The sequence below is a fragment of the Choloepus didactylus genome, chromosome 1 (assembly GCF_015220235.1).
Source record: "Choloepus didactylus isolate mChoDid1 chromosome 1, mChoDid1.pri, whole genome shotgun sequence".
Classification (NCBI taxonomy): Eukaryota; Metazoa; Chordata; class Mammalia; order Pilosa; family Megalonychidae; genus Choloepus; species Choloepus didactylus.
Window position 1 is genome coordinate 246,117,601 of NC_051307.1, and position 14,893 is coordinate 246,132,493.

The window sequence follows — 14,893 nt, forward strand, 5'->3', positions numbered from 1 at the left end:
AGGCTCTCCCAGCCAATGTCACTCTCTCCTAGCTCCTGTCTCTGCTGCTATTTTCAGTCTGTCCCTGTGCTTGCTGACCTGCCTGTCTCCCCACCAGACTAGGAGTTGCATGCAGAGCTTGTCCGCTGCTGTGCCCCTTCCACCCAGCACAGGCTTGGCTCACAGAAACCACCAATAACAGAGCATTACTCAGTGAGCAGATGAATATTTGCACCTTGAGAAGATCCTCCCAGAGCATGCTGCCACCTTGCTTCACACGTTTCACTGATCCCCACTGCTAGTCAGCAAGACCTGACTATGCACCCCAGGTCTACTATATCCTGTGTGGCCTTGAGTGAGTCCCTAAACCTCTCTAGGCCTATCTCCGCACCAGTGATGTCAAGGGAACCTGACCTATCATCTGCACATGGAGGAGTTCCTTTCCCTTTCTCAGACCAGCAAACCAGTTCAGTTCTGGACCTGTCTGGGGAAGAATGCTTGCCCACAACAGAACCTGCACGAGGGCTGGGAGTCAGAAGGCACTGACCGATAGGCAGGGATTGCAGCTTTATCTCCACCCATGAGCCTCTGAGCAAGTCCCTTCTTGGCTCTAGGTCTGTTTCCCCATCTATACAATGTAGTGTTAGACAACAGAGGAGTTATTGCCACTGCCACTTAAAAAGAAACAAGGTCAGGGGTTAAAACTCATATGGCTTCAAATGTGTTTGTGAATCCAATTCCAGTATCTCAAGAGAGTCCATCTCTAATAAGCAAAGAAATAACCTCTGGTGCAAGGCACAGTTACAGAGTGTTTCCATTAGCCATGCTTCTCTGAAACCTTCCCTCTAATCCTGAGAGGTGATTTTCATATCCATCTTCCAGGAGAGGATGCTGAGGACTAGGCTGGAGGTAGGGGCAGAGCTGGGCTTTGAACCCTGATCCCTCATTTACAAGCCAAGCTTCCTTCCTACCCCACCACCTGAAGCCAGTGCTTCATGGCTCACAGAGCACAGGACAGTGAGCCCCAGACGGGATGCCTTGTTGCCGACCCCAGTACCTCTTCCTCGTTGACAGCATAGATGTTGATCTCTTCTTCCTCCTCTTCCTCTTCTTCTTTTTCTCCTCTTGCCAGCCGGGCCTCTCTCTCAACTTTCCACTTCTCCACTAATTCAGCTCTGACTGAAGACAAGGGAGAACAAAGGCTATTTTTTCCAGTCTCTAAATAAGCCCTAAATACTGGGCAGGGAAAAGCCAAGACATCTCCCCTGGAAAGGAACCCCTTAATTCTGGTGGGCAGGAAATAGATATGAGGGGTGGTTTATATTTGGTTTTTTGATTGTTTTTTAAAAATGGATACTATAACATATATACAACATAACATTTCCCATTTTAACCAATTTCAAGTATACAATTCAGTATCTCCTTCCCCCTAGACCCTGGTACCCTCTAGTCTACTTTCTGTCTCCATGAATTTCCTTATTCTAGATATTTCATGTAAGTGAAATCATACAATAGTTGTCCTTTTGTGCCTGGCTTATTTCAGTTAGCATAATGTCTTCAAGGTTCATGCAGCAGAACCTCATTCCTTTTTACATCTGAATAATATTCCACTGCATGGATAGACCACATTTTGTATATTCACATTCATCTGCTGATGGACACTTAGGTTTTTTCCCACCTTTTGGCTCTTACAAATCATGCTGCTGTGAACATTGGTGTACAAGCATTTGCTTGTATCCCTTACAGGGCAGCTTCCTAAGGAATGTCCTCAGATCCCTTCCAGTTCAACAACCTGAGTGGGTTCTCACCACACCCACTGAAAAATAGAGAAAGCAGAGATAGAACATGCTAGACAAGCTGATTCCAAGTCCCACCTGGTTGTGTAAGATGGGGATTCACAAGTGCATGTTCCACAGAGCTCTCACGAGGCTTCTGAAGAATGCCCGTAAAATGTTCAGCACGGAGCATGGTCCGGAGAAAGTGCTCAGACAGTGCTACCCATCACTGCTCTAGGGAGGAACCTGGAGCTGTGTTTATAGCAGATCAACAAGCTGCTTACCTAGCACCACTGCCTGATTTCAAGAGAGGTCAGCCTGGGAACGAATCTAGATGGTGAACACCTGGCAGACAGGGACGAGATCCCATGTGGCTCTGGGCAGCTTTCCCCACCTGCTGCCTCTGGCCCATGGCAACCCCGACTGCCTCACGTGTGGGAGGGAGATAGTAACTCCACACACTCAGAAGACAACTGACAATAAACAGAACTCCCTTCTGACCCAAAGCACTATTTTAAAACCCATTTTCAAAGGAGTGAATGGAAATCAGATCTGTAAGGAAATGCAATGCCCATTGACCTACATTTCTTTTCATACTCCTGTTCCAAAGGCACAATAACACCGTCATCTTCATCAAGGTAACCGTAGTACTCAAAATCGATTGCTTTCATGAGTTCAGCTCGTGTCTTTCTTGGAGGGGGAAGAGCTAAAAGAAACAGGACCAATTTAGCTGAATTTCCCAAGTCACAGTTACACTAATGTCTCACTCTATACAATGTTAAGCAGCCATATGGTATATTCATGAAGATACACTGAAATAGGCATATTTGTCTATACTACTAATGGGACTATACAGTACTAACATCCTTTTCAAAATCAGTGCTTAAAGCTTTCACCCAATTAGTCCATGTAAAAGAATCTATCCTAATTAAAACAAAACAAAAACAACTAGCAAAAGCTTTATGGAAAGAAGATGTACATCACAGAATTATTTACAAAAGTAAAAACTTGGGAATAACCTAGTGTGCCAGTTTGGATGTATTATGTCCCCCAAAATGCCATGTTCTTTGGTGTAATCTTGTGGGGGCAGACATATTAGTGTTGATTAGGTTGGAACCTTCTGATTCAGTGTCTCCATGGAGATGTGACCCACCAACTGTGAGTGACACCTTTGGTTAGGGTGTGACCTCTTGATTGAATGTTTCCATGGAAAAGTGGCCCTGCCCATTCAGGGTGGGTCTTGATTAGTTCACTGGAGTCATATAAAACAAGCTCACAAACAGAGGGAGCTCAGAGCAGCTAAGAGCGACATTTTGGAGAGCAACTGAGAGTTCCATTTTGGAGGAGCTGCAGCTTATGGAAACATTTTGGAGAAAGCAACACAGGAGCAAGCAGATGCCAAGAGTGGAACGTCATGGGAGAAAGCCATTCTGAAATCAGAACTCCAGAGTAAATGCCAGCCACGTGGCTTCCCAGCTAACAGGTTGTCCTCAGATGCCACTAGCCATCCTTCAGTGAAGGTACCCCCTTACCTTGGACCCTTTATGGCCTTAAGACTGCTACTGTGTAACCAAATAAACCCCCTTTATAAAAGCCAATCCATTTCTGATATTTTGCAAAAACAGCAAACTGGAACACCTAGGGTTGTAAATTGCAGGATGAACACAGATGGGATATTCTATAGCCCCTATAGAGCTGTTTCACAAAGTATTTCAGTAATATGGGAAATGCTATAATGTTTAGTGAGAAAAAACATAACGGGAAAACTTAAGTATATAGATAAGAAAAACCAAAAAAGATAAATGAGAAAGAGCTGAAGAAAATGTTTTCAGACTAAGTATTACTATCCAGAATATTTAAGCAATCCTTGCAAATCAAAAGGAAAATGACCATTAACCCAACAGATGGGTCAAAGGATAAAAGCTGATAATTTACAGAAACAAAAGCTAAACCATATGAAAATTTCAATTAGTAATTGAATTCAATGATCAATTACATTAGCAATAAGACAAATAAAAAATAAAAATAATATATTTTTCACCCACCCAATGAGCAAATATTTTATAACTGCGAAAAACTGGAAACAATGAAAAGCTGTCAGTGGAGAGGGAAAGGTTATGTAACATATGGTTAATTGAGACTGATACTCTTTAACTCTTCATGTCCACTAAAAGAGTTGTAAGTATAAACATGGAAAAATATCAATGGAACATTGTTCCTTAGCTTCTTTTCTTCTCTACAACAATCCCTCCAACCCAGCAGGTATGGGACAGTTGCTGTTTTGGGGGAGGCCCCCATCCATTCCCCCTCTGGTGGTAACAGCACCTTTATCCACCCCCTGCCCCTCTCGGCCCAGGTCCTCTGAGTGGGACAGACCTGGGGCAGGGCATGTGGCTGCAGGGAATGGTTTAAGGATGGACCTGTGAGCCAATCAAAGCCAAGCAGATTCAGTTCTGAGAATTTTGTTTGCATGACTTGGGTAAAAAAATATCTGTTGCTGAGAGAGTACGAGATGTAAGCCGATGACAGACAACTTGTCATCACAAGCAGAGAACCAGGCATGGGAAGCTCGCACGGTGGACATCAAAAGCAGAACCCAGAGGAAGCATGACCTGGACTTCTGAAGCCAAACTACATGCAGGCTTTTCAATTATGAGCCAATAAATTTTCTTTGTTGCTTAAGTCAATTTAGGTGGAGTCATCTGTCATTTACAATATGAAATTTAACTGATGAATAAGCATGTGGAAAAAGGCCTGGAGGTGCCAAACAAGTGATGATGGTCCCTTGAGCAGGGAAACTGGGCCTGGAGGTCCAGGGGACTTTAGCTCTGTCTGTAAGAACTTTAAAAGAAGCAGGATTTAGTAAAAGTAGAACAACACTTTTTTAAAAACAGGAAAACCGACAGGAAGGAAATATATTAAAATGCTGGCAGTAGTAACAATACTGGTATCATCTCTACTTTTCACATTTTTTTCCATAAAGTGTTTAAACTACTTTCCTAAACAGCAAAATCAAAATACACTATAACTCTAGACCAGTGATTTCAAATTGTATTTTTGAAAGCCCAAGGTTGAGCTGAAGTTCCCAGGCCCACTGTGGGAGACAGAGAATAGAGAGAGAAAACAGGGAGGGCAGGTGAAGGTTCCCAACTTTGATTCACATAGGGCAGCTCCCCTTTGACCATTTTCTCACACTGGCACCTTGCACAGAATTTTATTTGTTTTTCAGGCATAGTTTTTTCAACTGATAAATAAATAGAACCATGATACTGATTTAATGAACTTCAGAACCTCCCCCCTGCAACCCAGTAGTTTTGAGAAACTTCAAATAGGGAAATCCCTTATCCAGACTGACAGAATGGGGTTTGCAAAGAGCATGGAATTTGGCGCCAGCCAATGTTGGGTTCACTTTCCAGGCCCAACTGGGTGGCCCTGGGTCTGTGAGTTCGAATCCTGGGGCTTGAGGATTCTCTTTTAAAAACTGGAAATGATAATTCCTACACAGAAGGGTTGTTGGCCACCTAAGAAATTATATTCGAAAAGCATTTAGTGTATTGCCTACCTACTCATTACCAATAATTAGAGGTTAAAATGTTCACAAGCGTCAGTTACTTACGCTCTTTTTCAAATAGCTCTCTAACACCAGGCAAATCCTTGGCTGCTCCAAAATATTTGTAACCTCGGTTTCCTGGGACTTCTTTCCCTTCATGATCCAGCATTTTAGGGCCAACTTTCTTATTGGGACAGAAAAAAAAAAGAGAAAATGGATATGATTCTTAAACTCACTATTTTCACATTTATAAAGCTATTTTAAGATAATAATGTTAAACATGGAAAATATTTATGTATAAAGAACAATGTTACATAATTTTCATCTCTTAAAAAAATCAACCTATATCTCTAACAGCAGGGGAATGATTTAAGTAAAGCATAAGACATTTACTGATAGAAGATTTTCCAGACCTTAAACATAATGATTCTTAAGAAACTCATGCTGACTTAGAAAAATGATTATGATATGTTATGTAACAAAAGCCTAAAAGAAAAGAAAGTGCAAACAACCTAAATCAGAATCAGTAGAAGAAAATCAAATACATCCAGAAAACTGAATCCTATCCATTAAAAATGAGGATGTCAACAACTAAATGCAGTATGGGTCTTGTAGTAGAAGGGGAAAAATGCTGTAAAGGACATTATTGTGAAAATTGATAAAACTGCCATGTGGACTGTACATTTGTTGAAATTATTACATCAAAGTTAAATTTCTTACATTCGATAACTCTACCATGGTTACATTAGAGAACATTCTTATTCTTAGGAAATACAGAAGTACTAAGGGGAAAACAACATGACGAATTCAACCTACCTTCAAATGGTTCAGGAAATTAAACTGGTTAAAAACTGGTGAATCTATGTACAAGGTATATGGGAGTTCTCTGTATTATTTTTGCAATTTCCTGTGAGTTTGAAAAAGTTTTTTAAAATGATGACAAGAATGATTATTTACTGACATGAAATATGCTCCTGACATACTAAGTGAACAGAGTATGTAGTTAGAATATGAACTGTCTTCTATAAAAACAAGAATATATATACACAGAGAAAATTCTATAAAGATAAAGAGAAAATATTAATAGTGGCTATTCCTGGGTGTAGGAAAATATATTTTTATATTTCATAATTTTATGTTTATTATGTATACATATTTTTTTTTCCAAAAAAAGTAATACTATTAATGTAATTAAATTACCATTTCGGAAAGAAAGAAAAAAACCTGGAACCAAAACTTTTATGATCTCAGTGATGAAAAAAGCACGTAGAGAAAAACAATGGGAGGAAATATTCTAGTGGTTGCACCTATATAATAGGATTATGACTGAAACTTGTTCTGCTCCTTGATACTTTTCTGAACTTTGTAAATTTCCTACAATAATAATGTTTTACTTTTATACTCAAAAAAATGAAAAAAATATTAAGCATTTTAAAAAGCCTAGAAGGAAGCAGATAAAAACATTGAAAGTGTTGAATTCGGGTGGTAGAACTGCAGCGTATCTTACATATTAGATTTGTAATGCTTCTGCGACAGTTCCCTTTTCCAGGAAGGTTAATACAATTCTGCATTACTTTAAGGCAGTCTGACAGGAGAGAGAAATTCTCCCTCACAGAACTGCTGGAGAGGTTACAAGAGACGACTCATTAAAAAGTTCCTAGCACAGTGCCTAGAAAAAAATTGGTGCTCAAGAAACGTGCATGCCTTTCCTTCTGCAATGGGAAAAATAAATGCTTCATTTTCCTGCCAGGTATTGAGACTCCAGGGTTTGTGTCAGACTTACATAAAGAGGAAAAGACCAACATGTAGAAAAATAGCATGTGTTTTTTCCGTAGCATATTACAGCTCACTGATTAGAGGCCACCGGTTCAAACGATCTGAGATAGATCTCCTTACAAATGGGAAAACAGATTCTGGAGCAGTGTTTCTCAAAGCCGAGACACATCAGCACGTTGTAAAATCAACCAAATGGAGTGCAACCATTATTTTTGAAAATCAAAACAGAACAGAAAAGAAACTAATAACACACATCATCATAGTATTTTTTTCAGCAAATTTTTGCTTGTACTGGGTTGTGATACAAAGTATGTGTGTGTGTGTGTTTGTGTTTCCAAAGGGTCATGGTCCTAAAAGTTTGAAAGCCTTTGTAGAGTATTACATTTGTAAAAGTTCAAAGAAGGGAAGGAATGGAGTGTGTCTGAGGCTCTGTCAGGTGAAGAAGCCAACAAATAGCCTTCACCCAACTCCCCAGGAACTCAGAGAGGGTATGTGGGGAGGCCATGATCATTTCAGAGAAAAGGAGACCGAGGTATAGAGATTAAGTTGCTTACTTAAGAGCATCAGAATGTTACACATGGGTGCCCTGTCAACCTCTGAGCCTTGTGCTGTGAATTTTTTACACATTACTGTATCCACCCTTTCCTCATGTACTTTTTGAGCCTGCTTTCATTTCTTGAGTACCTACCCTGGGGTAGGTATGAGCTGAGAGCTGCAGGAAATGCAAAGGTAGACAGATCTATCTAGCAGCCAAAAAGCTCACTAGATCACACACCAAACGACACTGGGGCTGCTGTTTACTTACCCCATAATCAGGGCCGCCCAGCTCCTTTATCCGGACCTCCCAGTGTCCTTTTTCTCTTAGCAGTTTGTTAATTTCATCATTCAGATCACGAATTCGGAATTCACCTAGACCAGCTATAAAACAAAAATGTTAACAACATCATTTCTTCCAAAAACCACTCAATTTCATACCCTTAGAAATGAATGTCAACCATCAACAGATGAATGGATAATTAAAATGTGGTATATACATACAAGGGAATATTACTCAGCCCTAAAATTGAATGAAGCTCTGATTCATGCTACTACATGGATGAACCTTGAAGATGCCATGTTGAGTAACATAAGCCATACAAAAAAGGACAGCTACTGCATGATTCCGATTATATAAAATACCTCAAAGAAGAAAATTCATAGAGATAGAAAGTATATTTCAAGTAACCAGGGGGAGTTATTGCTTAATGGGTACAGGGTTTCTGTTTGACATGATGAAAAAGTTTTGGTAATGGATGGCGGTGATGGTAGCACAATATTGTAAATACAATTAGTATCATTGAACTGTATACATGAAAGTGGTTAAAATGGGAAATCCTGTATGGATATACATTAACACAATTAAAAAAAAGGTATACTTCCAAAGGTATACCACATAAAGAAACTCATTCAAATTTGTAAGAGAAATATCAAAACCCAAATAAATGAAAGGGCATGGATGGGAACCAAGTTCCCACTAGTATAAGGGGGAAAAAAAAGCCTTGGGAAAAAAAATCTTTGTCCTCAGTGGCAACCCTGCAGTCCCATTTATATAACTATTAAACAGAAAAATCTTGGGGAAAAATTTTATCATACCAATGCTATCAAAGACACAAGAAAGCTGGCATAAGCATTCATGGTGGGCAGCATTCTGTGTAGGTTTAGTTCTTTCAGGAACTCAACGTGTGGTTACGTGGGAAAATCATCTAACAAGAATCATGAGCCTGAGGATTCAGCCTAATGATAATTCAAGGGGGTATACACAAAGGTGTTTGCTGAAGGGTCATCGATGGTGGCCAAAAACTAAAAGCAACTTGGGTAAACATAGCTGTCAAAACTCATCCAATTGTACACTTAAAATGAGTTCATTTTATTACATGTAAATTTTGCTACAATAAAGTCCATTAAAAAATAAAGTAAAAACAAATTCTACAACTCACACATTTTGTCTTGTTAAAAAGGGAGATCTGCCACCACCGTTAAGAGACTTTCCAGTATGACACTCACCAGGAGAACCCAAGAGGGCCAACCTCTAATGACCTTAAGGAAAGAACAAGGGAGCTTCTGGGAATTCCCTCCTACTTTCCAAAGCAAATCCAGGAATCATCTTGGAGAAGGCCAGAATAAGTTAAAGAATTAACTTTTTATTCACTTTTTCAAAATTTACACACAAGAACATCACTCTTTTTTGGTGTACAGTTCTATGAGCTTTCACAAATGTATGCAGTCGAGTAATACTGACCACAATCAAGATACAGGGCAATTCTATCACCCCAAATGTTCTCTAAAGCCTCTGTAGGCAGCCCCTCCCTCACCATCAAATCCTGGTAACCACTGAACTGTTTTCAATTCCTATAATCCTGTCTTTTCAGAATACCACATGAATGGAATCATAGAGTATGAAGCCATTTTTTTAAATTAAAGAAGTTGTGGGTTTACAGAAAAAGCATGCATAAAATACACAATACTCATATACCACCATATTATTAATACCTCACATGAGCATGGTACATTTGTTTCAACTCATGAAAGAACATTTTTGTAATTCTACTATTAACTAGAGTCCATCATTTACAACAGGGTTTACTGTTTGTGCTGTTGTACAGTCCTATGTATTTTTAATTCAGCTTTACTGAGATAGATTCACATAATATAGAATCATCCATAGTGTACAATCAACTGTTCACAGTACCATCATATAGTTGTGCATTCATCACCTCAGTTTTTGAACATTTTCCTTACTCCAAAAACGAATGAAAATAAAAGTAAAAAAGAATATCCAAAGCATTCCATCCCCCCCATCCCACCCTATTTTTCATTTAGTTTTTTCCCCATTTTTCTACTCATCTGTCCATACATTGGATAAAGAGTGTGAGCCATGTAAGCTACATAGTTTTGCAACTGTCTTCAAGAATCAAGGCTACTGGACTGCAGTTCAACAGTTTCAGGTATTTCCTTCCAGGTATTTTCAATACTCTAAAACTAAAAAGGGATATCTATATAGCACATAGAATGCCTTCCAGAGTGACCTCTCAACTCCATTTGAAATTTCTCATCTACTGAAACTTTATTTTATTTCATTTTGCTTCCTCCTTTTGGTCAAGAAGATTTTCTCAATCCCATGATGCCAGGTCCAGGCTCATGCCTGGGGGGTCATGTCCCACCTTGCCAGGGAGATTTACACCCCTAGGAGTCATGTCCTACATAAGGGGGAGGTCAGTGAGTTCACCAGCCAAGTGGGCTTGGTCCTATATATTTTTAAAATTTTTATTCTAGTAGCATATATACAACCTAAAATTTCTCCTTTTAACCACATTCACATATATGATTCAGTGCTGCTAATTACATTCACAATGTTGAGCTACCATCGCCACCATCCACTACCAAACTTTACAATCAACCACAACAGAAATTCTGTAAAATCTAAGCATTAACTTTCTATTCCCTACCCCCACCCCAGCCCCTGGTAACCTATATACTAGATTCTGACTCTCTGAGCTTGTTTATTATAATTATTTCATGTCAATAAGATAATACAATATTTGTGCTTTTATGTCTGGCTTATTTTACTTAACATGATGTCTTCAAGATACAGCCATACTATTATATCCATCAGAACTGCATTCCTTTTTATGGCTGAGTATTTCATTGTACATACATACATTTTCTTTATCCATTCATTGGTTGAAGGACACTTGGGTTGCTTCCACCTATTGGCAAATGTGAACAATGCTACTATGAACATTGGTGTGCAAATGTCTGTTCAAGTCCCTGGTAAGTGGGATTGCCGAATCATATGGTAATTCTATACACCCTAACTTTCCAAAGAACCACCAAACTGTCTTCTACAGGAGCCGCACCATTTTACATTCCCACCAACAATGGATGAGTATTCCAATTTCTCCACAACCTCTTGGACACGTGTAATTTTCTGTTTTTTTTTGAAATAGTAGCCATTCTGGTGGGTGTAAAATGGTATCTCATTGAGTTCTGCTTTTCGTTTCCCTAATAGCTAATGATGCTGAGTAAATTTTCATGTGCTTTTTGACCATTTGTCTACCCTCTTTGAAGAAATGTCTTAAGTCTTTTGTCCATTTTTAAATTTTGTGTCCACTTTTAATTAGGTTGTTTGTCTTTCTGTTGTTGACTGGTAGGATTTTCTGGATATCAGACCCTTATCAGACACATGATTTCTAAATATTTTCTCCTATTGAGTAGGATGACTTTTCACTTTCATGATAAAGTCCTCTGAGACACGAAAGTTTTTAATTTTGATGGGGTCCCATTTATCTATGTTTTCTTTTGTTGCTGGTGCTTTGGGTGTAAAATCTAAGAAATCAATTCCTAACACAAGACCCTGAAGATGCTTCCTATGTTTTCTTCTAGAGTTTAATAGTCTTGGTTCCTATATGTAGGCCTTTGAACCACTGAGTAAATTTTTGTATATGGTGTGAGATAGGGGTCTCCCTTCATTCTTTGGCATATGACATCCAGTTTTTCCAGTACCATTTGTTAGAGAGACTATTCTTTCCCAATTAACTGTACTTGGCAACCTTGTAAAAAATCAATTGGCTATAAAAAGGGGGATGTAAAATGAAACAAAATAAAGTTTCAGTGGCTGCGGGATTTCAAACTGAGTCCAGAGGTCACTCTGGTGGACATTCTTATGCACTATATAGACAACACCTTTTAGGTTTTGATGTATTGGAATAGCTAGAAGTAAATACCTGAGACTGTCAAACTCCAACCCAGTGGTCTGGACTCTTGAAGACAACTGTGTAACAATGTAGCTACAGGGGGTGGCAGTGCAGTTGCGAAAACCTTGTGGATCACACTCCCTTTGTCTAGTATGTGGATGGATGGATAGAAAAATGGGGACAAAAACTGAGTGAAGGATAGGGTGGGATGGGGGTGGTGGTTTGGGTGTTCTTTTTTTACTTTTATTTTTTATTTTTGTTCTGATTCTTTCTGGTTTAAGGAAAATGTTCAGAAATGGATTGGGGTGGTGGATGCATAACTGTATGACAGTGCTGTGAACACTCGATTGTGCACCATGGATGACTGTGTAGTGTGTGAATGTATTTCAATAAAACTGACTTTAATTAAAAAAAATCAATTGGCTATGGACGTGAGGGTCTACTTCTGAACTCTCAATTTGATTCCATTGGTCTGTATATCTATCTTATGCCAGTACCACACTATTTGACTACTGCAGCTTTGTAGTAAGTTTTAAAATTAGGCAGTGTGAGCCCTCCAACATTGTTCTTCTTTTTCAAGATGTCTTTGGCTATTTTGGGCCCCTTGCCCTTCCAAATAAATTTGATTCTGCCAAGCAGGCTGTTGGAATTTTGACTGGGATTGCACTGAAAATGTAAATAGCTTCAGGTAGAACTGACATCTAAACAATAGTTAGTCTTCCAATCCATGAACATGAAATATCCTTCCATTTATTTAGGTCTTTGACTTCTTTCAGCGATGTTATATAGTGTTCTGAATACAGGTCCTTCACATCCTTGGTTAAGTTTTTTCCTAGATGTTTGATTCTTTTAGTTGCTATTGTAAATGGAATTTGTTTCCTGATTTCCACTTTGGATCGCTCATTAATATTGTATAGAAATACTAATGACTTTTGAGTGTTAATATTGTATCCTGCCACTTTGCAGAATTCATTTACTAGCTCCAGTAGCTTTGTTACAGATTTTTCAGGAATTTCTAGGTAATGGGATCCTATCATCTGCAAACAGTGATAGTTTGACTGTTATTTCCAATTTGGATGCCTTTTATTTCTTTATCTTGCCTAACTGCTCTAGCTAGGACTTCTAGCAAAATGTTGAATAACAATGGTGACAGTGGGCATCCTTGTCTTGTTCCTGATCTCAAAGGGAAACCTTTCAGCTTTTTCACCACTGACTATGATGCTAGCTGTGGGTTTTTCATATATATCCTTTATCATGTTAAGGAAGTTTTCTTCTATTCCTATCTTTTGAAGTGTTCATCAAGAAAGAATGTTGGTTTTCATCAAATGCCTTTCCTGTGTCAATCGAGAACATGTGATTTTTCTTCTTCCATTTGTTAATGTGGTATATCACATTAATTGATTTTCTTGTTTTGAACCACCCTTGCATACCTAGAATAAAACCCACTTGATCATGGTGTGTAATTCTTTTAATATGAGGTTGGATTCAATTTGCAACTATATTCATTAGAGCAATTGGCCTGTAATTTTCTTTTCTTGTGGTATCTATATGTGGCTTTGGTATTAGGGTGATGTTGTCTTCATAGAATGAGTTTGAAGAGCTTGAGCAGTATTCATATTAATTCTTCTTGGAAGGACTGGTAGAATTTATCTGTGAAACAAACTGGTCCTGGGCTTTTCATTGTTGGGAGGTTTTTGACAACTGTTTCAATCTCTACTTGTGATTGTTTTTTTTTTTTTTTAAGTCTTCTATTTCTTCTGGAGTCAGTGTGTGTTGTTTGTGGTTTCTAGGAGTTTGCCCATTTCATCTAAATTGTCTACTTTGTTGGCTTACAGTTTCATAGTATCCTCTTATGATCCTTTTATTTCTTTGAGGTCAGTAGTAATGCCCCATGTCATTTCAGATTTTATTTGCATCTTCTCTCTTTTTTTTTTTGTCAGGCTCACTAAGGGTTTGTCAATTTTGTTGATCTTCTCCAAGAATCAACTTTTGGTTTTGTTGATTCTATTGGTTTTTGTTCTCAATTGCCTTTATTTCTGCTCTGATCTTCTCTTTCCTTCTGCTTGCTTTGGGATTAGTATGCTGTTCTTTTTCTAGTTCCTCCAGTTGTGTAGTTAGGTCTTTGATTTTAGCTTTTTCTTCCTTTTTAATGTACACATTTAGGGCTATAAATTTTCCTATTAGCACTGCCTTTGCTGCATCCCGTAAGTTTTGATATGTTTTCTTCTTGTTTTCATCTCAAGATATTTACTGATTTCTCTTTGACCCACTGATTTAAGTGTTTAACTTCCATATATTTCTGAATTTTCCAGTTCCCTGCCTGTTCTTCATTGCCAGCTTCATTCCATTAAAATCAGAGAAAGTGCTTTGTATAATCTCAATCTTTTAAAATTTATTGAGGAGGCGGGGCAAGATGGCAGACTGGTGAGCTGTAAGTTTTAGTTACTCCTCCAGGAAAGTAGGTAAAAAGCCAGGAACTGCGTGGACTGGACACCACAGAGCAATCTGTCTTTGGGCATACTTCATACAACACTCATGAAAATGTCGAACTGCTGAGATCAGCGAAATCTGTAAGTTTTTGCGGCCAGGGGACCCGCGCCCCTCCCTGCCAGGCTCAGTCCCGTGGGAGGAGGGGCTGTCAGCTCCGGGAAGGAGAAGGGAGAACTGCAGTGGTAGCCCTTCTCGGAAACCCACTCTACTGATTCAAACTCCAACCATAGATAGACTGAGACCAGACACCAGAGAATCTGAGAGCTGCCAGCCCAGCAGAGAGGAGACAGGCATAGAAAAAAAAAAAATAACACGAAAAACTCCAAAATAAAAGCAGAGGCTTTTCGGAGTTCTGGTGAACACAGAAAGGGGAAGGGCGGAGCTCAGGCCTTGAGGCGCATATGCAAATCCCGAAGAAAAGCTGATCTCTCTGTCCTGTGGACCTTTCCTTAATGGCCCTGGTAGCTTTGTCTATTAGCATTTCAATAACCCATTAGATCTCTGAGGAGGGCCCGTTTTTTTTTTTGTTTTTTTTTTTTGATCCTTTTTTCTTTTTCTAAAACAATTACTCTAAGAAGCCCAATACAGAA

General features: G+C 38.9%; 1 protein-coding gene across 1 annotated transcript in view; it reads right to left on the bottom strand.

Moving 5' to 3' along the window:
* ISY1 (ISY1 splicing factor homolog) overlaps positions 1–14,893 on the bottom strand; it is a 44,664-nt gene that overhangs the window by 12,673 nt on the left and 17,098 nt on the right. Inside the window, exons 6-9 of the mRNA XM_037802958.1 lie at positions 7,886–7,998; positions 5,371–5,488; positions 2,338–2,460; positions 1,037–1,158 (exon numbers count right to left, since the gene is read on the bottom strand). Coding sequence (XP_037658886.1) covers positions 1,037–1,158; positions 2,338–2,460; positions 5,371–5,488; positions 7,886–7,998 — 476 coding nt within the window. The remainder of the gene's footprint in view (positions 1–1,036; positions 1,159–2,337; positions 2,461–5,370; positions 5,489–7,885; positions 7,999–14,893) is intronic.